Source organism: Pantherophis guttatus, chromosome 3, assembly GCF_059756535.1.
Source record: "Pantherophis guttatus breed Tessera chromosome 3, ASM5975653v1, whole genome shotgun sequence".
NCBI lineage: Eukaryota > Metazoa > Chordata > Lepidosauria > Squamata > Colubridae > Pantherophis > Pantherophis guttatus.
Genome location: NC_142065.1, coordinates 185124153 through 185150471, shown reverse-complemented (window position 1 = coordinate 185150471; position 26319 = coordinate 185124153). Strand labels below are relative to the sequence as shown.

Sequence of the window (26319 nt, the reverse complement as noted above, 5' to 3'; positions counted from 1 at the left end):
CAACCACTGACCAGAGACAAAAACTAAGTCCAGAGTGTGTCCCCCCATGTGAGTAGGGCCGTGAATTACTTGGGTCAGGTCCATGGCCGTCATGGAAGCCATGAACTCCCGAGCTACCTCAGAAGTTTCACCAATGGATGGCAAGTTGAAATCCCCCATGACCAGAAGTCTGGGGGTATCAGCTGCCACCTCGGCTATAACATTGAGGAGTTCGGGCAGGGTCGTCGCCACGTGGCAGGGAGCCAGGTACGTGATCAACAGACCCATCTGCACCCCACGACCCCACTTCACGAAAAGGGACTCACATCCGGCTATCTGAGGCACAGTGGTCTCCCTCGGATCAAGACCCTCTCTTATAATGACCGCCACCCCCCCGCCCCTGCCCTGAGCTCTCGGCTGATGAAATGCACGGAAGCCTGATGGGCACATCTCCATGAGGGGAACCCCCCCTCATGGCCCAACCAGGTCTCCGTAATACCTGCCAGGTCCGCTCCCCCCTCCTGAATAAGATCACAAATGAGGGGGGCTTTATTTACTACGGACCTGGCATTACACAACATCAGCCGGAAACTCGGGCCCTGAGACTCTAAGCAGCCTGAGGAACAGGAAGAGCTAAGGGGACCGGGGCACGCAATCACTCGGAGATAGCGAGCGCGTGCCCCCACCACATGGTGCGGCCCCCTGCTCCCGCCATACCTGCCCCTCCCACTCAGCGTATTGATGGAAAAGCCCTCAATAGAGGGCATTCTAACAGTCCCTTTTCCCCCAGAGTCCGTACCCCCTATGGCACCATTAACAGCCAGACTGGCCTCCCTCCCCACCCCCCTCCCCAAACCCCTTAAAAATTTACACAAAGACAATTTTAAAAAACCCCTCAGCCCCCTCTTTGCGGCATACCACCTCTCGGGATTCCAAAATCTGTCATCGAGGTAGGCCCTCGATAACGTGGGGGGCCAAGCCTGCGAGAGGGGGGAATCTCGCAGACCAAGAAGCTCCGCTGCTGTGTACATCTTGCCACAGGGATGGGGTGACCATATGATGGCTTTGTGATCATTTTGGATCTGGAAAGAGCACCATTCTCACTAACATTCACCTTCCATAGCTTCCTCCTGCTCATATTTCCCCAACAGAAATATAACAGTGGCACAATGGTTAGAATGCAATATTGCAGGCTAATTCTGATGACTGCCAGCAATTCGATTCTCAGCAGCTCAAGATTGACTCAGCCTTCCATCCTTCCGAGGTCAGTAAAAGGAGGATCCAGATTGCTGGAGGCAATATTCTGACTCCGTAAACTACTTAGAGCGGGCTGTAAAGCACTATGAAGCTGTATATAAATCTAAGCGCTGTTGCTTTTGCTTTATCTGCCACCAGAATATACTTTATCCAGTTTCCCCAGCTTTCAGATGCTACCATTGCTGTGAACCTTCACTGCAATTATAGGCAAAAAAAGGAAACATAGATTGAACATAGACATTGGCTTTGGACAGATACTTATAAGGCAGGATTGTATCATTTATACTTTCTAAATCTTACAAAGCTTCTATAATTAGTTTGCACAGCAGTATAGGACTGCAGCAGTGGTGGGATTCAATTTTTTTTACTACCGGTTCTGTGGGCGTGGCTTGGTGGGCGTGGCAGGGGAAGGATATTGTAAAATCTCCATTCCTACCTCACTCCAGGGGAAGGATACTGTAAAATCTCCATTTCCTCCTGATCAGCTGGGACTTGGGAGGCAAAGAATAGATGGGGGCAGGGCCAGTCAGAGGTGGTATTTACCGTTCTCCGAACTACTGAACATTTCCGCTACCGGTTCTCCAGAACTGGTCATAACCTGCTGAATAGGACTGCAGCATTTATTCCTTGTAAACTATAGATTGCTCCTCTCTTTGCATTGTGATTTGGGTTTGGTTTTTTTTTGTGGGAGTTTTGGCAATCTTTTTCGTCTCCTATGCTTTACTACAGTGAAAGAAAAAAATATGGTGACATATAATTAATTTATATGGATAGTACACCATGAATGGTCTCCAATGTAAATGGATTCCATTTTAAACAATAATGAGGAGAAAAACATGGCCATGTAAGACTTGGACTCAATTTGGATTATGAATTAGACATGCTTTTCTCAGAGGTAGGACAAAATACACTTTGAAACAACAAACAGACATTTCTGTTCAAGCAGAAAATAAATTTACCACTAGCTACTAATCTTTATATTTGACAGCTGCTTTGAGGCACATGTTGGCGACAACTGACCTAATATCATTGCTTGATTACTTTTTTACATTAAATACAGATTTTAAAAAATGAATTACCCTATTGTTCTTTTTTCAGGAATACCTGGCAATATGGGCTTTTTTTTAATGAAGATCTTGGGATAAATTTTCATAAATTTTTGATGAGCTTCTTCAGTGGAGCATAAATTCTCTCTAAAAAAAGAAATATGAAAAAAGCAATAAGACTGTGTTTTAGATATATTCTAGGAAATAGTATTGCTAATCATGGAATTATTTCAGTTGGAACCTTCCCCACCTGTTAATCTTAGGATGAGATGACCCAGCATTTTTAAAGATTTCTCAGCCAGTACTGATCACTTACAGAAATACCATGTTTCCCCAAAAATAAGACCCTGTCTTATATTTTTTTGAACCCTGAAATGAGCACTTGGCCTTATTTTCGGGGAGGTTTTATTATTTTGGGGCACATGGAGCAAGATGGGGCTCCTTTTGCCATCTTACCTGATTTCCAGCTCTGTCTCTCTAACCCTAACCAAAGGAAATGGCAGGGACCGGCTGTGCATGCGTTTAAATATTTTTGGGGAGGGCTTATTTTCAGGGGGGCTTATTTTAGTGCATGCGCTCAAAAGCCCAATTGGGCTTATTATCAGGGGATGTCTTATTTTCAGGGAGACAGGGTATTTTAAAATCTTTGCATATTAATCAAAAGTGGTATAGGACTGACCTGAAAGTTCTAAATTCTGAGAAACCATTGTGATGAATTTAGAACTAAATTTAGAATTTAGAATTTTTTTATTTCCCCTTTTCATATCCTAGCTGAATTATAGGTAGGTATGTTTAAAATCATCCACAATTTCAATCAAGATGGTTTTTTTTTCTTATTTGTGTACATTATGTTATAGAATTCATATTGAGCTAGAATGTTTTCATTTTGAATTGTGTTTTCTTTGAAAGTACCTTGACCCAGGAAAAGAAAACCCAGTGCTGAAAAATGTAATGTAAGATGTAATGTAAAAAGTGTAAATGCAGAAAAACTCAATACAATGAAATATGAAATGAAACAACTGAAAACTGACTTCTTAGGCACCAGCAAATTGAGAACACTTGAGGCACAAATGACCAGGCTCAAATTATCTTACTTTGGACCAGTGGTGGGTTGCCCTCAGTTTGGACCGGTTCTATAGAACCGGTAGTAAAACTGGCAGGAGGCTCCACCCACTGACCTTGACATCATCAGAAGCGATCTGCGCATGCGCAGAAGCAAGGCGCATGCGCAAGCGAAGTGACGCGAATAGCTACCTTACTGGTAGTAAAGGTAAGTAGAACCTACCCCTGCTTTGGACACATTATGCAAAGACCTGGCTCTTTGGGGAAGGCTCTAATACTGGGGTAAGTGGAAGGAAAGAGAAGAAGAGGAAGACCATCAGCAAAGTAGACAGATTCAGTTGCAGTGATGATGTGTGCACCATTTATGACTTGAAAGACCAAAATACAGACAAGTCATCATGGAGGAATCTTATCTATGTAACTAGAAGTCAAAAATGACTTGATGGAACACAATCATTCTTCCCAAAATATGTCTTTCCTTCAGGTATATTAAAATGGCAATTTCAGTAAGAGATCATTTGTTTTAGGAAGGTCAAGCAAAGTTTTGATTTTGTAACATCCCACTCTTGCTCTCCAGATGTGGTCAACTCTGACGGTTCCTTTCAGGTTATATATAAAAAAATAATCAGACAATTCAACTATATTTTCAACATCAGAGCCAAAGAGATTAAAGAAAACACAAACTATTCTACTTTACCATTATATTTCAAAGCAGAATTTCATAGCTACCGGTAGCATCTATAAGTACATTTTAGTAACTAAGTTAGATGGAGTAAAGTTATGTATAATCAAATTTAAGCACAAAGCAACTTAAGAAAAAGCAAGTCAAAAAGATGTGGAAGAGTGTTCTTGAACAGGAAAGAAAATGCAAAGAGAGAAAGGGAAATGAATGAATACATGCATACTGTACATATGTTTCCCCAAAATAAGACATCCCCTGATAATGAGCCCAATTGGGCTTTTGAGCACATGGCAATAAGGCCAAGTGCTTATTTCAGGGTTCAAAAAAATATAAGACAGAGTCTTATTTTTGGGGAAACATGGTACTGGTACATACATACATACATGCATAATATATACATACATACATACATACATACATACATACATACATACATGAGAGAATTGAGCACAAGGGCTAAATGTTAATATTTAGCTCAATAGTTCTCAACCTGTGGTGCGTGGATGCTGGGGGGGGGAGGTACAACATCATCACGGGGGGTTGCAAGAAATTATTTAAATCTTAAGTTTTGAAGGTATGTGGCCAAGATCTGTGGCCACAAAAGGGGGTCCATGGTGAAGAAAAGGTTGCGAACCACTGCTTTAGATTCCATAACTTTATTATATATTAAAACAGAAAGAGACCAATTTCAGAAATATGTCAGAGGTGGTTTATCAGACTGAGGACTTTTAAGATGCTAATTTATCTGGCTGCTATAAAGTTCATTTAGCATGGTAATAGTGCTCATAGTGAGCATTTTAACTTTTGATTTTTCCCCCAGATTGGAGACAAATGTAAATCTGTATCTTCCATATCGAAACCTGCAGGTGCAGTTTCAGATGCATTTAACTAATTTCATCATCATCTAAGTATACCCTGACTAAAATTTCCTCTTTAATTATGTACTATCTTGAAGAAAATTGTCCTTAATTATGCATAAGTATATTTTTAAAATGTCCTGAATTTAAAGGTTACAACACCAAAAAAAGAATATTCAAGCTCATCTCATTCAGCTCACTATTTTATTTTCCTTATTTCATGTTTTTTTTCTAAAAAAAAGATTCATTCCATAATCCATGGACAGAAATATATTCACTGATAATCCCTAATTGAATAGTTGAGCAATGATAGATCAATAGAAGAATAGAATAGAATAGAATAGAATAGAATAGAATAGAATAGAATAGAATAGAATAGAATAGAATAGAATAGAATAGAATAGAATTTTTTATTGGCCAAGTGTGACTGGACACACAAGGAATTTGTCTTGGTGCTTACGCTCTCAGTGTATATAAAAGAAAAGATACATTCATCAAGAATCATAAGGTACAAAATACTTAATGATAGTCATAGGGTACAAATAAGCAATCAGGAAACAATATTAATATAAATCCTAAGGATACAGGCAACAAAATTACAGTCATACAACCATAAGTGGAAGGAGATGGGTGGTGGGAACGATGAGAAGATTAATACTGACTTAATAGTGCAGACTTAGTAAATAGTTTGACAGTGTTGAGGGAATTATTTGTTTTAGCAGAGTGATGGCATTCGGGAAAAAACTGTTCTTGTGTCTAGTTGTTCTGGTGTGCAATGTTCTACCCTATTCTATGTTGAGGGTAGGAGTTGAAACAGTTTATGTCTAGGATGTGAGGGGTCTGTAAATATTTTCAAAGCCCTCTTTTTGACTCGTGGAGTATACAGGTCCCTAATGGAAGTCAGGTTGGTAGCAATTGTTTTTTCTGCAATTTTAATTATCCTCTGAAGTCTGTGTCTGTCTTATTGGCTTGCAGAACTAAACCAGACAGTTATAAAGGTGCAGATGACAGAGGTGCAGCATAGATTCAAATAAAAACTAAAGTTTTGTTTTCTGGTTTGCTATAATGACATACTAAATTTAAGGTTAGGGTCGCATCTAATTAAGTGGTTATCTGCTTAGCTTTTAACTGCTTCACTGCTTAATTGGTAAACATAAAACTAATCAGTGGTCCCTTTCCCTTGATTTCTTATGGACCCAAAATCAAGAAGACAGAGAAAACAAAAGTTTCTTCTTCCACTGTTATTTACTCATGGGAGAAAGGCTTTCTGAACTGGCATTAGACCAGCTGAGACTTTTGGTTGAGTTTAATCCATATCAAACTTGAAAGAAATGAGCTTCTTTCTATATGAAAAGTTCTTGCCTATGGTATACACATTTTTAGAATGACTAGATCTGTATATATCAAAATTATTATGGATAAGTTGAATCACAAACTTTGAATCAGATATTTGATATTTACTTTGTTGGTTAAATTTGTACACTGGTCAAGATTCAACCTCACTAAGTAAAAACACAGAAAGATAACAATATAATAATAAAAACAAAAGGAACATGTCAGAAGTATGTATGTTCATAGCTGGAATAGACATGGTAACAGGTCAGCCAATGAAAAGGCATAGCAACTATGTCAGCCATTGAGGACTGTTTGGAAACTGAAACATAGTATTTCTTTGTATGGGACCATAAGAGACAGTTTGGAGTCTGGGCGTGGCTTAGACTTGCTGAACTATATATATGAGTTGGTTTGGTCTGTAATGAGAGCCTCTGTACAATATATTAGCCTCTGTATCTCTCTACTTGCTTCTGTGAATATTGCTTTGGTGTTCCTGATTTTCTATGCTGATTTCTGCTGTATGGTATTGTATATAAAAAAGTTTCTTATGTAGTTGAATCCTGCAGAAGTATTTAATTGTGTCTGATTGTGTGTGCTGCAACAAACTCTGACAGAACAAAAGATGTGAAAATCAGACAACAATAGACATACATACAATGCAGAAAGCACTCCAATCACCCTAGCTAAAGAACTGTTCAAAGAGCCAAGCTTCAAAACCCTCTGAAACACCAGGAGAATGGAAGCCACCCAAGGAATCCTTTGTTCCAGAGGGGAATGCAACTGCAGAGAAGACATGTTTCTGGGGTCCTTATAGGCATTGTTGAAATATCCAGAAATGTGCTAACCCTGTTGCATTGAATAAGCTGGGCAGATACATTAGGACAATGGGCCCCAATCCCTGGGTCATGAACTGGTATCAGTCTGCGACCTGTTAGGAACCAGGCCACACAGCTGGAGATGAGTGGCAGGCAAACAAGATAAACCAAAACCACCACCATCACCTCAGACCGTGGAAGAATTGTCTTCTAGAAAACCGATCCCTGGTGCTAAAAACGTTGGGGACTGCTGACTATAGGAGATAACATATGTAATCAAGAACTATGCACTATGCTACCATAAATTTTAAAAATGGCAGAGTTGAAAAGTCTCATGATTGATTCACGTGGTAATAATTAACATACATGGTAATAAAGTTATTTAATGGATTCCAAGAAGTGCATTTTGCATGTGTGTGTTTTGCATAAGAGATTAGGGATGAAGTTCTCTAACTACCTGCAGATTTGACAGTAAACCTTGTTGAATTGAATGGGGTTAAGATCTGAACTCAATAGAGGAGAAGAGGAGGTCACTTATTCCATTAAGACAGGTGTTTACACCTCAGCATCGCAATCCATACTGAACTGATATCCCATAGTTTCATTTTGATAAGGACAGTAATTGCTTATAACTCCAATAATTCCAATAAAAGAAAACCAATAATTTCCATTTTTAAAAATAACAAGTAGTAAAAATCACTTGTTATTGAAGAAATTTTCATAAAGAAAATTTTAATCCCTATTTATACAGGCTACATGTAATGCCTTGCTAGTAAATTTAAAAAGGTGTGTATTAATTTGTATAGACAGTTACTATTGTTGTATAAGAGAACAACATAATAATATGAAGAAAATTGATGCTTCTGCTGATCATAATCCGTTCTGACTGTGTGTGTGTGTGTGTGTGTGTGTGTGTGTGTGTGTGTGTGTGTGTTTTGTTTTTGGCAACTTAGTTGTGGCAGCAGTTCAAAGAAAAAAATAGCTCCTTGGACTTTTGTAGTTTCAAGCTAACTGTTAGTTTTTTTATTTGTAGCCTGAGGGAAACCTGTGTCAGATCAAACCAATAAAATATATACTTTATAAGTAAATTAATTCCATCAGTCCTGCTTCTGTTGCCTTGATTGATTCAACTGGAAATATTAAGGCTTTTCCATTCCTGGTTATATGCCTTACAAATCTATGAAGCCAAATTCTTAAAACTGGCAAGGTAGTTTTAAACCATTACAACCCAGAAGCAATAGTTCTGGATGCCTTCATATGGGTGATATTCTTGGTACATTGTCAAAAAAAAACCCATTCTAAAATGTTTTGTCTCTGGCCAAGGCCCGAGTGATGTCTGATTTTTTTTTTTTAATTTAGCAAAGAGTAGCCGCATAAGATTCCAGTTCAGATGAGAATCACAGCACAGTACTGAAAGATGGATGAATTATTTTTTTTAATTGTATATCCCAGTTCTATCAAAAGCAAGATTCTCAGCAACTCACAATAAAACTTTCTTCAAATAAACTTTGACCAGCTGTACTGAGATATTATGTCTGAATAGTGGATCATTTTAGATCTAGTATTAAATCACCTTATGGGGACTTCCCTTTTTATGTCTCTGTCTCTGTCTCTGTCTCTGTCTCTCTGTCTCTGTCCCTCTCTCTCCCTCTCTCCCTCTCTCTCTCTCTCTCTCTCTCTCTCTCTCTGTGTGTGTGTGTGTGATATACATATACATACACATACATACATACATACATACATACATACATACAAACATACTACATGGCCATATAAAGGGATGTTCCTTTTTTTTTGTTTCCTGCATTTTTTAGAGAGAGAGAGAGAGAGATGATAGATAGATAGATAGATAGATAGATAGATAGATAGATGATAGATAGATAGATAGATAGATGATAGATAGATATGATTAAGTCAGAAAAACACATTAACAGTATGAATAAAGTCTGAACATTAATAGTATGAATAAAGTCTGTTTTTATATTGCTATCATAACTGCCTAAAACCCAGTGACATCAGCAGGTGGTGATATATGGAGACAAAGTCAGAAAGATGGATAGCTGGAGCACTCTGATGCAAGACTCATCCTGTTGTATGAGCACCAGAATCAAAAAGTACTACGATGCTTCCATTTATTTATAGCTAAGTATATCTGAAAAAAACATATTGATAAAAAAAATTCAAACATTCCCACAAGCATTCCCTTTTCACAAATTTTATATGCATCCAAGAAAACTAATTCAAATAGCTTACTTGCTTTGAAGACCATCAGTGTGGAGTAATGCATCCAATTGGTCATAGTTCAGCTTTTGAAAATCTACGGCGATATTGCAAAAATGTGCTTACACAAGAATTATTTACAACAAAACTACATTTAAAAAGAAGGAGAAATAATTGAGCTAAAGTATAAGTAATTACATGGACCTTAGCAGATATTAGCAGATACAGGAAAGATAATAACATTAATCTGCTACTTGTGGTCTGTAAATAGGTATGTAAAATTCAGCAATGGCCAAAAGCCAGGAAAATATGAATTATTAACATATGGACAGACTTAACCATAGTTTCAACTAGGAAACTGTTACCATCCTAAACTAGGTCAAGTCCAAAAATGTTAGAGAATTTCTGGAAGCTTGGCATTCTGACAAGTGGGCTATCAGTAGACAAATAGACATAAATACCATCTACATACCATGCAACAGAGATAATTAATAAGCCAAAAAGAGAACAAAAAGACCAAAACACCTCCCTACCAGCAATCAACACGCATAGATTAACTGCAAAATTAAGATGAGACCAACAATCAAGAAGTAAACAATAATGCAATCAAGGAACTGCCAAACAAGTTAACAGTAAAAAAAAATCCAATCAAAGAACCAGAGCACTCCCACCAACACTGACAGGATAAACCACTAGAACAGTGTTTCTCAACCTTGGTAGCTTGAAGATGGGTAGACTTCAACTCCCAGAATTCCCCAGCCAGCACTGCTGGCTGGGAAATTCTGGGAGTTGAAGTCCACCCACCTTCAAGCTTCCAAGGTTGAGAAACACTCACTAGAATATAAACTGAGTAAACTCCACTCCTTATTAGCATTTATGATGTTACCTAGTTTGGGTAATGAAACATCTGCAAGAAAACAACTAAGCTCAGAGAGTATCAATCACCCCTCATTTCAACCCTGAGCTACAAATATTCTTCTTTATCGGAATCAGTAAATGGTTGAACATGTCATTCTGTAACAATCCTTTTCTTGTCACTTAATATGCATATAACATTATTTGATCTAGAACTTTTTAATAGCAATGCAAGTACTAGCTATTAGGGGTGTGCAGAACTTCAAAGGTACAATGAAGCTTTGAATAATGCACAACCCCCATAGCCCCTGCCCACTGCCGAGCAACCAAGTGCAGCAGCTGTACTCTTCACATCAGACACACCAAATACCTTCTGCACAGAGACAACCAATACACAGAAGCTGATTCCTTTGAAGCAAGGCCACATGTTTTATTTATTTATCTATATATTCACACATATAAAATATTTCTCTACTTTTTTATTTTAAAAGTGGTTTAAAGTGGTTTAAAAAGTATTTTAAAAGTGGCGGGAGAAGGGCGGTATACAAATCTAAATAATAAATAAATAAATAAATAAATAAATAAATAAATAAATAAATAAATAAATAAATAACCATGTTGCTTGTATTTTTACGATTTATATTCTTCTGTTTGTTTCCTGGTATGATTCGATTGCTTATTAGTAACCTATGACTATCACTAAGTGTTGTATCTTATGATTCTTGATGAATGTATTTTTTTTCTTTTTTCCTTTTATGTACACTGAGAGCATATACACCAGGAGTGAAATCTATTTATCTTCTTAACCGGTTTGGAAGCACATGCGCCAAAACCAGGAAGTAATGACACCCGGGTGAGTGGGCGGAGCTTCGCTCCACCATCGCTACTGGATTGCCGACCCACCAGCCAAGATCGCTATCAGACCAGGCGATCTGGTCCGATCCGGGAGCATTTCACCCCTGATATGCACCAAAGACGAATTCCTTGTGTGTCCAATCACACTTAGCCAATGAAGAATTCTATTCTATTCTATTCTATTCTATTCTATTCTATTCTATTCTATTCTATTCTATTGACAATTTTAAAAAAAGGAAAATTACAGCAATAGTTTGCAACAGAAAAGCATTTAATAAAATAAGCAGGTCAAAATAAGGAATAAGATAAAGTAGCAGCAGAAGGTTAAAAATCATAGCAGCACTATTATCAAAAACCTTTGGTAGTATGAATATGTATTTGCCAGGCATCAAAAAGATAATAAAGATGGCTCCAGATATATCCTGTCTGAAAGGGCATTCCAAGGCTGGGATCGTCACCAAACAGGTCCACACCCAAGGAAGTCCCCAGTCCCACATCAGTCAATGGCAGGAATATCCAGGGGATAAAGTTAAAGCATCATTCATCATTGAAATCTTCAATGATGGCAAGGGTTTACTCCCATGCTGCAGCCACCATCATGATTATTTAACTCCCATCCTCAGCCTTGCCAGTCAATGGTATCAAGCCCTTAAATGGTGGCATTTTCCAATCTTTCTCTCAGCAGAGGTAATCCACCTGAGCATCCCAAGCAGTTCCAGTGCCAAAATTAGGCCTAAAATTTCATTGAAATTGATCTAGAAAATCTAGTTCAGCCAAAAAGATCTTGGTGGATTTGAGCAGCTATGACATGTTCAAGCATTTTGTTGGCCAACCATCTTTAATATGTATAAGGCTTTACCAACTCAAGCCGACTGAGAGAGAATATCACTCAGAGAGATTAGCTGTAATAAATCATAAGTGGTATGGTGGCTGGCTTACTTCATTTGTTCATTTTTATATCCTTTAGAAATAGATCATACATCAGACTGGAGACAGACAAAAGAAACCAACAGCTTTCCTTCCTTCAGGATGTGAATGGAATGGTATGAAGGGATGTAGATACAATATAAAGGTAAATGTACAGGTTTCCCCTGTCCAGTCATGTCTAATTCTAGGGGACAGTGCTAATCTTAGCCAAAGGAGCCAGAGTTTTCCATGATCATATGACCAGCAAGTAATGGGAGCTCACCCCGTCGCACAGCGCTTGGGTCTTGAACCCAGGCTGTCAGCTTTCCACCTGACAAGCTCACTGTCTTTAACCACTGAGCCACCGAAACTCTTGGATACAATAAACATTATTGTTTATTGAACATGATGATACTATCTAAAAGGACAGAAGCCAAATAGTGTGAAAATTTACAAGGTAGTCAATTTTAATAGTTTATCAAAAACATTCCAGTGAAAGGATTTATTATATTTCTTTATCTTTCTTTATGTAGGTAAATTACTCAACATAGATAGTTTGTACCCTTGTTTTACTCCCAGCTCTCTCCTGCAAGTCTGGCACGCCAGTGATCACTACATACATTCCAATAAAAATATACTTGCATTTCAGTGGTGGATTTCAAAATTTTTTACTACCGGTTCTGTGGGCAAGGCTTGGTGGGCATAGCTTGGTGGGCGTGGCAGGGGAAGGATACTGTAAAATCTCCATTCCCTCCCTAATCCAGGGTGAGGTTACTGCAAAATCCCCATTTCCTCCCAATCGGATGGGACCTAGAAGGCAGAGAATAGATGGGGGTGGGGCCTGTCCGAATTTTTACTACTGGTTCTCCAAACTACTCAAAATTTCCGCTACCGGTTCTCCAGAACTGGTCAGAACCTGCTGAAACCCACCTCTGTTGCATTTGTCTCCAATTACTCTTATTTCTTATTTAAGTGAGCATTTTTTTCACAACAGCGGCAAGGGTCAAGAAACACTATGGCTGATCAAACCCATTCACCTTTTTCACATCTGAAATTCCATATATAAACAAATTGAACTTTGAAACATATACAAATTGAACTGTCATAATTAGAGCTTTCTAAAAATGTAAACTATTTTCTCACTCCATGAGTTCATGTGAAAGATCACTGATCATTCCCAGGGATTATATTTTTGTCACAAAACAATATATTCATTCAATTATAAACATTTTCCTATGACACATAGAGATGTTCATAATACATATTTGAGTAGCACTGACATTCAAGGTTCTGGATGTTTTTATTTTTGACAACATATGCTAGTGTTTCTCAACCTTGGTAGCTTGAAGATGGGTGGACTTCAACTCCCAGAATCCCCTAGCCAGCGCTGCTGGCTGGGGAATTCTGGGAATTGAAGTCCACCCATCTTCAAGCTACCAAGGCTGAGAAACACTGACATATGCAGTTTGGAAATAGAGGTGTTGCACATGGATAAACAAAATAGTCTTTTGGAAACAATATAGTCTACCTCTCAGTGTTACACTCAGTTTGCAAAGATCCATTTGGATTCCTCTGTACTGTGAACAGAACATTATTGTGGATACAGGACCTGAAGATGAATAACTGAATGCTTCTGTGTCCAAAGAAAGGGGGGGGAGGGAATGTGTCATGTTGAAAGAAAAGTTTTGGAAAGCATGGAAAACTAAATTGGCGCAGATGCTTAATTGCCTCAGGTGCTCTAGGCACACAGCAGGCATCTTAATGAAGCAATACTTGCATAGCCTTTGGATTTTTGCAACACATTTGGCTGCCTCAAATTATTGCCAAAAATAATTCAGTCTATAAATGATACAGAATGATTGCCAGCAATGCGTCACTGAAGGTGCAAACACACATTTAAAAAAAAAAAAATAGGAAGAAGACATACTGAAAGAACTTCACCCTTTCTTCCTGCACTGTCAAGAATTCTTGTACAAAATATGTAATTGCAAAATTATTTTGGTGGGGGCAGGTTGCTAATGTTAAAACTAACATTTCCTGTTCGCATTCACAATTCATCACTAGGAACAAATTAAATTCATTTTCATTCCAGTAGATTAGTTTTATAGTCTAATCCTTCTTAGCAGCTCTGGGTTGACAGATGGAAAGTTATCAGCATTTCATCATAGATTTTATGTTTTCATAGGGCTTTTCTAAACAAAATATGCATTTGATGATTGCCCAGTTCACTTTTAACAAAAATTGGCTGTTTACTGAGTCCACTGAGTGTCTGTTCAGAGTATAAGTAAATACTATGCTTGCCAATGGACACTATTAGAGCTAAACCCTGAGTAGCCCAAAGAGTCTATAAATTATCCACAATTGTCAGTGAATCATCTCCCTCCCAAATCATATCCTAAGGATGATGAGCAAATTTTCCAAACAGTAAAAATAATCTTATAATGAACTAAAAAAATGAATGGGAAATGCAACAAATTCCCATATAGAAATCCTAAATACGTACCTGTTTCAACATTGGTTTAATACCTACAGTATGAATCATTTTCTTAAAATACCACTATTTATACATACATATGCTGTAACTGTCTCTATTTCTCTGGCAGTGTTCAAATGTGTCGGACAATTCCTATCACTTCTAGCTAGGCTTGATGACATAGGAAGGCTAATTTACAAAAACTAAAGAACTATGTAATGCCAATATAAAAAGATATTCAAAATCTATGTTGATACTTTCAAAAGGATGTCCATGTCCACAGTATATCAAAATGACCATGGACAAATTCATGATTAGCAAAAGTTGATCTGCCAACTTCATTTGAAGTTTTATATACTGTATGCAACTATTTATATGTACATAAAAAAAACAGAATTAAACAGCTGTGTTAAAGCCTATTAAAGGCTTCTAAAAAGTTAGATTGGTAGTATTAGTGGTTTTATGGATTACAAGTAATCCTTGACTTACAACAGTTCCTTTAGTGATTGTTCAAAGTTACAACGGCACTGAAAAAAGTGACTTTATAAACATTTTTCACACTTAGGACCTTTCTAGCAGCCCCATGATCTTGTGATCAAAATTCAGATGCTTGGCAACTGTTGCTGTGTCCAGAGGTGGGTTTCAGCAGGTTCTGACCAGTTCTGGAGAACCGGTAGCGGAAATTTTGAGTAGTTCAGAGAACCGGTAGTTAAAATTCTGACTGCCTCCACCCCCATCTATTCTCTGCCTCCCAAGTCCCAACAGATCGGGAGGAAATGGGGATTTTGCAGTAACCTTCCCCTGGAGTGGGGTGGAAATGGAGATTTTCCCCTGCCACACCCACCAACCTACGCCCACCAAGCCATGCCACACCCACCAAGCCACACCTGGAGAACTGGTAGTAAAAAAATTTGAAACCCACCACTGGCTGTGTCTCAAGGGTATGTAATCACCTTTTGCAACCTTTTGACAAGCAAAATCAATGGGAAAGCCAGATTCACTTAACAACCATGTTACTAACTTGATAACTGCAGTGATTCGCTTAACAAATATGGCAAGGAAAGTCATAAAATGGGTCAAAACTCAATTAACAAATGTCTTATTTAGCAACATATGGGCTTGATTATGATCATAAGTTGAGGACTACCTGTATAGTTCCACACCCATTTGCACCACGCAGGTGACCCTGATGACACAAATAAATCTCCAGGTGGTCTTAACAACTCACTAAAAGAATGCAAATGAACAGTTGTCTGCAAGGAGTATAAATCCTTCAATTTCCCACCATCCAGTTGGAGCTGAAGAAGCTTCTTGGATAAGAAGCGAAATGTCTTCAAAAAAAAACAGAAAGTCCAGTTGCCTCTTGAAAAAGCGCCTTAGGGATAGTGACAAGAAACTACTTTTTGACAGAAGCAACTGAGAACTCAAATGCAATTCCTTTGGAACAGAAGCATGTAACTGGCAGAGCTGAGCTTTCTTTTCCAGTTCAATTGGCCTTTTGAACCTGCACTGTTCTGAAGTGCTTGTACTGTTTTTTTTAAAAACAAATATAGAACCCTTTTAGAAGACTACTAAACCCATGTTTAACATTGTGGTCTAGCACTTTTGCAAAAGTGCTATCTACAAGGACCCTGCAAAGCACTGGTGAGAACTGAAGATGCAATTCTGGAAGCAGGTACAGGGTCTATTCTGCATTTCAAGCCCAAGTTAAAAGCAGTGCCTGGTGACAGGAAGGAAAGACACATCCTTCCAGGTAAAAGATAAAGGTAAAGGTTCCCCTCGCACATATGTGCCAGTTGTAGAGGGTGGTGCTCATCTCCGTTTCAAAGCCAAAGAGCCAGTGCTGTCCAAAGACATCTCCCTGGTCATGTGGATGGCATGACTAAATGCCAAAGGTGCACAGAACACTGTTACCTTCCCACCAATGGTGGTCCCTATTTTTCTACTTGCATTTTTACATGTTTTCGAACTGCTAGGTTGGCAGAAGCTGGGGCAAGTAACGGGAGCTCACTCCGTTACGTGGCGCTAAGGATTTGAACCGCCGAACTGCCAACCTTTCTGATCGACAAGGTCAGAGTCTTATCCACTGAGCCATCGCTCCCCTTCCAGGAGAAGTAGCTAAATTTTGCTGGGCAGATCCCAATTTCCAACTGTACCATCATGAATATTGTCAGTGAAGTGACATAGATTGATTGGTTGATTAAATTTATTGCCTGCCAATTCCACATCGTTCTGCTAGTAGTCTTGGGAAAAGGGAAAAAAATAGAAGCATTATGTATGAATGTAAGGCACTTCCACTATGAAGTAAGGATGAACCATAGGCCATATCATGAGGATGTGACCTTGAAGAAACAGCTATTGAGACATCTTCACAAGTTATGGGACATAAGGATAAGCCAATAGATCTTTTAATTAATTTACAAAGCAATTTAGAATAATACATAGCAAAGCAGAGGCGCAAGCAAAATATAAATTTCCAAGAATATTTCTAGGTCTCCATAAAGAAATTTACTTAGAAAAGGTAAACAGTGAAGGCTTTATATGAAAATATTTCTGCTTGCTAAATTGATAAGTTGTGGTTAGCTATGGCAGTTCTTTTTTGAGAGGGTCCATCATATGGCTTCAGATTTTCATACATGCCTATTTGCCTAAAAGTATAGATCCCAGTATGGCTAATGGATTGGAGTTGCTTGGCAGGCCACAAATTGAACAAATTATTTATTTGAATGCATTGAATAATAGCTTTGCTATTTCCTAAGCTAAAGATAATACAAAAACAATCAATGATGTTAGAGTTATCTGATCTCAATGTATCTTTTGAATAATCTTTAAGAAAATAATAAGTGCATTTTGAGTAAAACTCTATAAATCTCAAAGTGCTATAACATACCAGTCAGCATTTTGTAGATCTGTAGAAATAAAAAACTGTGATGCTGTTTTTCTAATCCTAGTAGAATCTTAGCTGAAATTCTAAGAATTTTGAAATACTTATGGATGAAGTCATAAAAGAGAAAATGAAGGCATAATCATCTGAAGTATAGTCCCTAGTCTTATTAACGGTGCAGAATATGGATGTCAAAATGCAGAAGATAATTATTCTCTCATTCATTTTCAAAGATGTTTTTTTCAGTGTCACATTTTTCTACATAGAACAGACTCTATGGAATCTAATAATTAAATCATTTATTGAAGCCAACACATCAGATTTAAAGGCAAAATATGTTTCAGAAAGGCTGGGAAATGAAGCTAGCAAAGTTTCAGGAAGGTAGACTGCAGATTTTCAATCAGTATATGAAACAATAATGAGTCATGAAATATATGAACTTGCCTGACATATATGATCAGCATCCAGTCACCAATCAAGTATAAAAACACAGTTTTGCTCCTAAGCTTACCATGGTTGCTTGCCATCCTCATACCTTTGAGATGGCCAGCCATATAAATTTAAATACGTACGTACATACATACATGCATACATACATACATACATGCATACATACATACATACATACATATTCTTTACCTTAAATCCAAGCCACATAATCAGCAGCATAGGATTATACAGAATACAATATCTGTTGCTTGAATTTATTAGATGTTTGGAATCAGATAATATTATTCTTAATGTACAAAATTCAAAACATTTGCTTTTACACCTTCAATATATTCAGATAACATAATGAAAAGCTGTTGACCATATATCACAATTTAGTTATTGCTGCTTGGTGTGTCCAGTCTTTATTTATAGCTTATTGTTCAAGGGCATCTGCCAGAGGCAATAAGAAGAGTAACTATAGTGCTACCATTAGGGCCACCATCTTGAATTTATGACATTCTCCACCTTCCTCCACAAATCCTCTTGTAATCTCTGCTTACTTTAATTTCTATGTGAGTTGTACCTCATATTCTAGGCTTTCCTTTTCATTAGTACTAAAGTGCAACCTTTTTTTTGGAATAGCATTTTAGCAGGATGTTTTTTGTTTTTTTTTTTAATTTGATTTATATGCCGCCCTTCTCCGGAGACTCAGAGTGGCTTACAATGTGTTAAGCAATAGCTTTCATACTTTTGTATATTTATACAAAGTCAGCTTATTGCCCCCACAATCTGGGGCCTCATTTTACCTTCCTTAGAAAGGATGGAAGGCTGAGTCAACCTTGAGCCTGGTGAGATTTGAATTTACAGTAATCGCAGACAGCTTGATGTTAATAATAGTGCTTTAGTCTGCTGCACCACCAGGCTCAGGATGTTTCTTAAATCTATTCCTTTAATTGATGTAACTTAGCATTTATTTCCCATCTGGAAAGGCATCCAAATGGTTAGCATGTTTGCCTCAGAATACTTCTGATTCCAGTTTAAACACATCCAAGCTGATCTAGGCTGTTTTAATTTTTTTTCCCCAATAGCACAATATTCTGATCATAGGAAGTGTGCATATGTCATAATATAAACAACTGACAATTGATCATCACTTTCCTTTTCTGCCCAACGGTTCAATGAGAACAGTCAGACAATCAATGGTGGCTTGTTGGCCAGTGATTCAAAGCTTTCTCTTGCCCTTTCAGGTCTTGCCAAAAAACTCTCACAAAAATAAAACAACATATGTTTCTAGTGTTCCCCATGATAGTAATATGCCAGCAGTTCAACATTTGGATTCTTTTACCAAGACATAAAATCTTGCAACCCAACAGATTTTAGGGCCTGTGTAGCTCTCTAGTAGAACCCCAGAACTAACCACAGATGCATGAAAATCATTCCTTATTGCTTTTCAAGCGATAATCATGCCTTTCAAATGGAATTAGCTCACTGAAACAACAGAGATAAATCACAAGATAAATGTATGGTTTTTAGCTAATCCCTTTTTCTCTTTTCTTAAAGGGTCACTGATATTACTGAGCCCATCAAGGTGTAATTTCCTGAGAAACATTGTAAAATTTCACATTGTTAAATAAAATATTCTAAGTATTTAATAGGCAAGAAAGAACTTTTTTGTGTCAGTAATTGCTACTCCCTTTCACCTCAAATAATTTGTGGCTATTCCTCCTTTCATCTTAATTATTACCTAGTAAAAAGTGTCCTTCAAGTAATTCATATGGTGACAATTAAATGATCACCTCTTGAAAAATGCTTTGGCTTGCAGCTAATCTCCTGTAATTCACTTTTTTGTTGATAATATGATTTATGGAACTCTTGCAAGAAAAATACGTGCATCAAATAAAAGTTATATTTTTCTTATTCTCAGATAAATAATCAGAATATTATCTGATGAAGATGAAATTCAGTTTCCGTAGCCATAAAACTTTACTGTTGGTTCCATGCATGAATTGTTTGCTATTAAAATATATTTTGTGGCTTTAATTCTATAACTGCCTTTCAGATGTTTTTAGTAACCCACTGAAAGCAAAGGGGCATAAATAAATTCTCATAGAGTGATGGATAAATGAAATAATTGTTTCCTTTGAATTTTATGAATGATAGTAAGCAGAAGAGCACAAAGATAAAAGCTATGGAAGAATAATTTTTAAATCAGAAATTATGAGATTTATTTCGGAAGTGCATGTTAGCAACATACGATTTGGCCCACAGTAAAAGCATGTCAAGTTTATTTCTGTTTAAAACAGCCTTCTTCAAACTGATGCTTTCTAGTTGTATTTCATTAAAACTACCATTCACACAGCATTATGAGTTGAAGCCAAAAATGTCTTGAAGGCACTGGGTTAGAAATCACTGGTTCATAGAATTCTTAAAAAATCAGTGGGATTTCATAGACCCCAAGAAAATAAATCATCCTATTTACAAAACTGATAATTTGGATCATAATACCATTTCTGGGAAGAATTTAAAATCTGCCAGAAACTTTAGGTGAGGGGGAGAAAAAGATAAGTATTCCAAACATCCACCTCTAATACTAAAAAAATCTGCAGGGTATATAGTCAGCAAGTATTCTACACCCTTTAAGTAAAGTGACAAAAACTGATGGAAACCTAAAATAGTTTGAATTCATATCATAAATTTAGAAAAATATAATCTATTATAAATTAATCTAAACAAGATTATATTATTGTTGTATTTCCAGCTATTGTTAAAACTGCTTTCAACTGATAAAATGTTTAAATGCTTAAAAAGTTGCTGCCTCTCTTCAAAGTATTAAAAGTTCTCACAAAATGACTTACATGACTTTTTTCCCATCTCAACATTTGTCCTAACCAAACCAATACTTGTTTTCAATTTGTGCAACACTAATTTCATAAAATGGCTCTCACCGTGATCAAGTAGTGAGGATTTTTTCACCACATTGGCACTCCCAAGGTGAAATGGATGGGACCATCCTAATCAGCAGAATCAATTTTCACAGAAAAACTACAATGCCAAGCATTATTCACCATCTGGTTTTTTAAATTCTTTTAATAATATAAACATTAATATCAGTAAAGGGATAGACCATTAGGAAGCTGACAAGTTTCGAATAAATCATTCATTTTTAATATTGTATTTATTTTCAGGAATGCCTTTGACTCTCAGAAAGATTCTTGTGGATTGGTAGTCAGTGGTTTTGTATGTTTACCTAGTCTCTTTCTGTTACATTAATATTTTGGGGAAATGTCAATCTTCGCAACCATTTTGTTGGTTCATCAACCATATACTTTTAAAAGCAATAGCAACAGTACATAGACTTTTATACTTCTCCATAGTGCTGTACAATAGAAGTCCCCTACCCGCAGTCTGTTATGGCCCGTCAGCGGCCTGTGCAGTTAGTAGCTGATTCCAACAGCAAGGAGGCTGGTGTGGTGCTGCACCAGCAGCCTGTGCAGTTGGCACTCGAGTCGGACAATGAAGAGGCTGGAGAAGATGTGGTGCCAGAGGCGGGGATTCAGCCAGAGCCTTCAGAACCTCCAGAAGCTCCCATAAGTGAAGAGGAAGAAGAGGAGGAGCCTGTTTTCAATGCATGAGCACGCAGAGCTGCGAAAAGGCAGGAGTGGCTCCTCAGGAGGAGGTCTCCTTGAGAGTAAGGCTTGGTGCTAATTGGCCACTCCCCTAGCCTATTTAAGGAAGGATGACGACTGATGCAATTTGCAGGAAACAACTTTGTTCAAATTCCTTTGTGTCTTGATTCCAGAAAACGTTTGATTTGGCTCTTGTTTCTCTCTTATCAGTTTTCCTGCAAATTGCTTCTAGGCATTCTGCCAACCACAGTAAGATTATGGTTATCTGAAATACTGCGCCTCAGAACCGAGTTATTATTCTTTGAATTCTTGTCAGCTGTTAATGAAGTTAAATTAACAGTCCTTGTTCAGAAAAGACTGATTTATTGTACCTGTGTTCGAACAACTACTAAGAAAGCTCATTAGTAGTCTTTAATTAGTAAATTTGCGTTCTTCAGGGTCCGTAGCTGGGGCAGAACACAGTCCGCAGCATGCCAGCAGCCAATCCATGCAAACAAATGAAGTCCCATCTGCAGGATGCAGGCAGCATGTAAAACTGCACCCCTTCTGGTCTGCAGAAAAACCTTTCTCAATGGAACCAGTCCCTGGTGCCCAAAAGATTGGGGACCACTGCTTTATAGCATTCTGAATGATTTACAATGCTAGCATATTGCCCCCAAAATCTGGGTCCTCATTTTACTTGGAATGATAGAAGGCTGAATCAACCTTGAACCCCATCAAAATCAAACTCCTGGCTGTGGACAGTGTTATCCTGCAGTACTGCATTCTAACCACTGCACTACTATAGCTCTGAATTGGTTGCCCCCCCTCAAATTCCACACATGGTGGTGAAATCCCCTTCTTTTTGCCATCCATCTGGTGAACCCGCAAGATTCTTTTTTTTTCGCCATGTATACATGTATACATCTGAACTAGACTGTGTTGTTTCTCTGTGTCATATATGTGGGTATATGCATAATTTTGTATTTATTTATTTTGTCATATTTATGTAGTGTATATTAGAGATGGAGACCCTTTGAGAGCTGTATTCAATGAAATTTTATTTTAATGTACTGTATGCTGATTAGTGTACATTCAAAATGACAATAAAGTTATCTAAGTCTAAGTCTAAGTTATAATGGTTAAGGGGTTCAGTAAACACCCTCAACCATGAAAACTCATTCTCAGCCCATCTTCCCTAACCAGTTTGGTGCTATGAGTAAAATATGGAGGAAAATGTTCTATGTAAGCCACTTTCAGCTTGAGAAGGAAGGCAGGATATAAATCAAACAATTAAAAAAAAAAAACCTGTCTTCCATTTCTAAAGGGACTGTCCCACTGCTACTAACATCTTGCAGTGTTCTTCTTTTTTTAGTTGTCCTGGGAAAATGTGCCAGGAGAATAACTTTAAAGGATATGAAGTATCCTGCCCCATTACCTTGGAAATGGAATAATGAATGCTATGAGGGTCATAAAGGAGCCTTGGTGGCGCAGTGGACTAAAGTGCTGTTAAGTAGCACTTAGCTGCCAGCTGCCTGCAATTACTGCAAGTTCAAATCTCACCAGGCTCAAGGTTGACGCAGCCTTCCATCCTTCCGAGGTAGGTAAAATGAGGACCCGGATTGTGGGGGCAATAAGCTAACTTTGTATAAAAAGAACACCCCTTAGGGGGGGCCGAAAGCCTTACTAAGCAGGTATATACAAAAGTATGAAGGCTATTGCTTAACGCATTGTAAGCCGCCCTGAGTCTCCGGAGAAGGGTGGCATATAAATCGAACCAATAAATAAATAAATAAATAAATAAACAAACAAATAAATAAATAAATAAATAAATAAATAAATAAATGTAATTTCCTTCTTTCTTCTCCTCTTTCTTCTCCTCACCCTCAATACTTTGAGAACATTTGGAAGTAAGCACTGAGGAACATTAAGATCTAACCGTTTTTCTCCCTGAAATTCTGTTTGGAATATGCTTCCTTGCAATCTGCCATATTTCCTCACACTTGAGGGCTTTGAGTTAATTAGTAATTTCTGCTGAAGAAAAGAACAGATTCTCTGCCTCAGAGTTCTTTTTTTTTTTCCTTGTAAAATATATGCTCTTTGGAAATTTAAACCACCTTGGATTTCCATCAGTCCAAGCTGATTGCACACACATACAAAGACACTTTCTTCATTATTAATAAAGCGGCTTAATAATGCTGTTACTTCCATTATTTACTTTATTTTTTCCTCCATAATGGTCATTTGCCATTTTTAAAAATGATGGAAGAAATGTTGAGGAAAAATAGAAAGATTAAACCAAGGAGGTTTAATCTACTTGCAACCGTTTGAAAGTCTATGAAAGAGATAACAGAATTGTGCAGTTTAAAGCAGTTGTCTTCTGAAAGGCAAGGTTAGAAAGAGGGGAGGAAGGAGTCATAAGAAATCCTGCTTTCAAAATGTTCAATAGTCAAAGATAATTGCATTCATTCAGTAAAAGCAGAGACAAAATCCACAACATATAGCCATATATTCCCTTTTGGAGGCCATCTAATATCCTATACATCATTCTACTATTTCACCCATGACTGTGAAATTAGACTTTTGGAAGCTGTTCTAAGCCATGTTTGATTTTAACTATGATTTCTTCAATATGCTATACTGTTACCAGTTAAGACAGTAGCCATGCTCACAGACTGAGCAATTTTATAATCTGTGAGTGATGAGTTCATTTAATACTGTAGGCAACAGTGATGAGTTCATTTAATAACTGTACATATACAAGGTATGTAATAATAGATGTGTACTGTCTTGGTATAGTTTCATACACATACACATACACATATAATCACAAAGACTTTAAAGTTACAAGGGATACTGTTGTACTATGATTTAGGCGAACAGAGAAAGGAAATGCTGTATACTGCAAATGCATATCCAGATGCAAAGACTATTTGCAGTATGTCAACTAAAATATTTTAAAAACGAAAAAGGTGTGGTTTAAAAGGCAGATCAATTCTCAGATTTCTTCAAGATAGTAAATATTTGTGAATTTGGTTAAAAATATTGAGGATGGTGGAAAGTTAAGAGGCATGCATGAACTTCTTTCATGCATATATCTTAAATCTAAAATGAAAATTTAATACTAAGCCACATCAGACCAATTGTCAGTGGCAGATATAGGCGTGATATGACTAGAACTAGACCAGTGTTTCAATAGGGCACAAGATTATATTTGCTATCATCTGCCTTACCTTCATAAAAACATTTCATTTTAATAAGGACAATGGTTTTAATTGTGCAATTTTGTGCAATAAGTCTAAATTTTCTAAACAGGAACTTAATATTTAGAAACTGGCTTCCCAGAAGTCTCACTGACACAATATGTCCAGTTTAATTTCTTCATTACAGTCAAAAATGAACAGAGAAGTTCATGTTTACTAATGTTTGCTGGTGAACAACATTTAAAAGTTTCCAAAAGGATCTATTCTGTGGAATTTAAATTCTAGACTTGTGCCTACTGCTGCCTTCCAAGTCAACAGAAATTTGGCCATTCTTTTCAAAGTTGATATAATGTTTCTTTTGACTCTAGGAATATATAATTTATGTCTTATTAGCTTCATTCCTAACACTTGTTTAATTAGGATAATGGGCAACTTGAGCTACAATATAGGTTATCATCTTCTCCTATCCTTTTGGGTCCCATGTGTGCCTTCACTAGTGTGGGGGTCAACAGCAGTAATCACTCCAAGCCATTCTCCAGTCATCATCACACAGGTTGCTTAGCAACCTTGACACTTTTCCCCAAAGGCAGTTGATGTGTAGAATATTTGTTTGCATTGGCTAGGGAAGTGAATGTCAGAAGCTGATGAAAAGGCAGAGCTATTTGGTTCTTTAATTGCGTAAACTCTCTAATTAGTTCTTGCACAAAATGCCTCAGATTGATCTGCTACCATCTAGAAAAGGCATGCTTGTCTTTTACACCATTAATGCAATAGATAACTAAATTGTTATGATCATAACTTCTTTCCCCAAACTTCCTCTCTTATCCACTCAACCAATACCTATTTACATCAATTATATTGTTTACTAGACCAGGGATCTCCAACCTTGGCAACTTTAAGCCTGGTGGACTTCAACTCCCAGAATTCCCCAGCCAGCAAAGCTGGTTGGAATTCCTCAAAGCTGGCTGGAGAATTCTGAGAGTGAAGTCCGCCAGGCTTAAAGTTGCCAAGGTTGGAGACCCCTGCACTAGACCACATAACAGAGAATTGAAGGGTAAATGGAAGATGAGGGAGGAAGGGAGAGTTTGAATGCAACTTGTGCAGTTGCTTGATAAAGATTGGATCTGCAGGCAATGTGGCAATGTTCTTTACCATGGCAAGTCTTCTTTTCACTGTTTCAGTCAGAAACATGTTAAGCAGAAGATATGAATTAATGACACTGACTCTACAGTGCTTCATGACTTGATGATTACAAAGGAACACTTGGGTATAGTTAAAGATTTACTCTATTTCCCCTCTTTCTCTATCACATTTTTTAAAAAAAGCTTTCTATGTGACTGAAATATGAATAGAGGACCAATGTCTTGTACATAGTCAAAATGTTCATACTTCAAACTATCTATAGCAACTTTCCAGAATTTCAGGCATTCTAGTTCTGTCTGGAGACACCAGAAATGGAATATGGAATTTCTGGATCTGTTAGCAGCTTCTCCATTCAATACTGATTTGGGGAGAATTATTATTACTTTAAGCATTTCCATCCTGGTTATTGTAGATATGCAATAACTATTCAGATCTGAAGAAAAAGCAGTGGTTATGTAGTAAGCGAATAAGCAAGCAGAGGCTGAGGTGTTCTAACATTTTAAGTGCTCTTCTGTAATCTATTTTAAAATGAAATTAACATAAACTTCTGATCTTCAGAACTGATTTTAAATACTTTAAGATTGCATCTTCCTTTAGTTTCTTTAACTTTAGCAATCTGAAGAGAAGGAGCTTCAAAAGGAGAAGGAATGATTAACCAAGATAATGAGAAAACAACCTTAGATTTACCTGTGGCTGTAATTATGAGCTTG

At 37.4% G+C, this 26319-nt stretch overlaps 1 protein-coding gene and 1 long non-coding RNA gene across 7 annotated transcripts in view; one reads left to right on the top strand and one right to left on the bottom strand.

Moving 5' to 3' along the window:
• The window catches only part of CNBD1 (cyclic nucleotide binding domain containing 1), a 143282-nt gene extending 125997 nt beyond the window's left edge, over positions 1-17285 (bottom strand). For 3 of the 6 annotated variants that reach the window (XM_034422385.2, XM_060681691.2, XM_034422386.2), the window contains exons 1-3: positions 17233-17285; positions 9287-9350; positions 2316-2429 (exon numbers count right to left, since the gene is read on the bottom strand). In XM_034422385.2, coding sequence (XP_034278276.1) covers positions 2316-2429; positions 9287-9350; positions 17233-17242 — 188 coding nt within the window. In that variant the 5' untranslated portion in view covers positions 17243-17285. Of the gene's footprint in view, positions 1-2315; positions 2430-2738; positions 2963-9286; positions 9351-17232 lie in introns of those variants that run through there. The other 3 variants (XM_087890772.1, XM_060681690.2, XM_034422387.3) reach the window with 3 other exon arrangements.
• Positions 3471-26243, top strand: LOC117668482 (uncharacterized). Its single transcript, XR_004592300.1, has 3 exons — positions 3471-3552; positions 11931-12035; positions 26207-26243. It is a non-coding gene; the product is annotated as an uncharacterized LOC117668482 (long non-coding RNA).
• Positions 26244-26319: the final 76 nt, after the last annotated feature.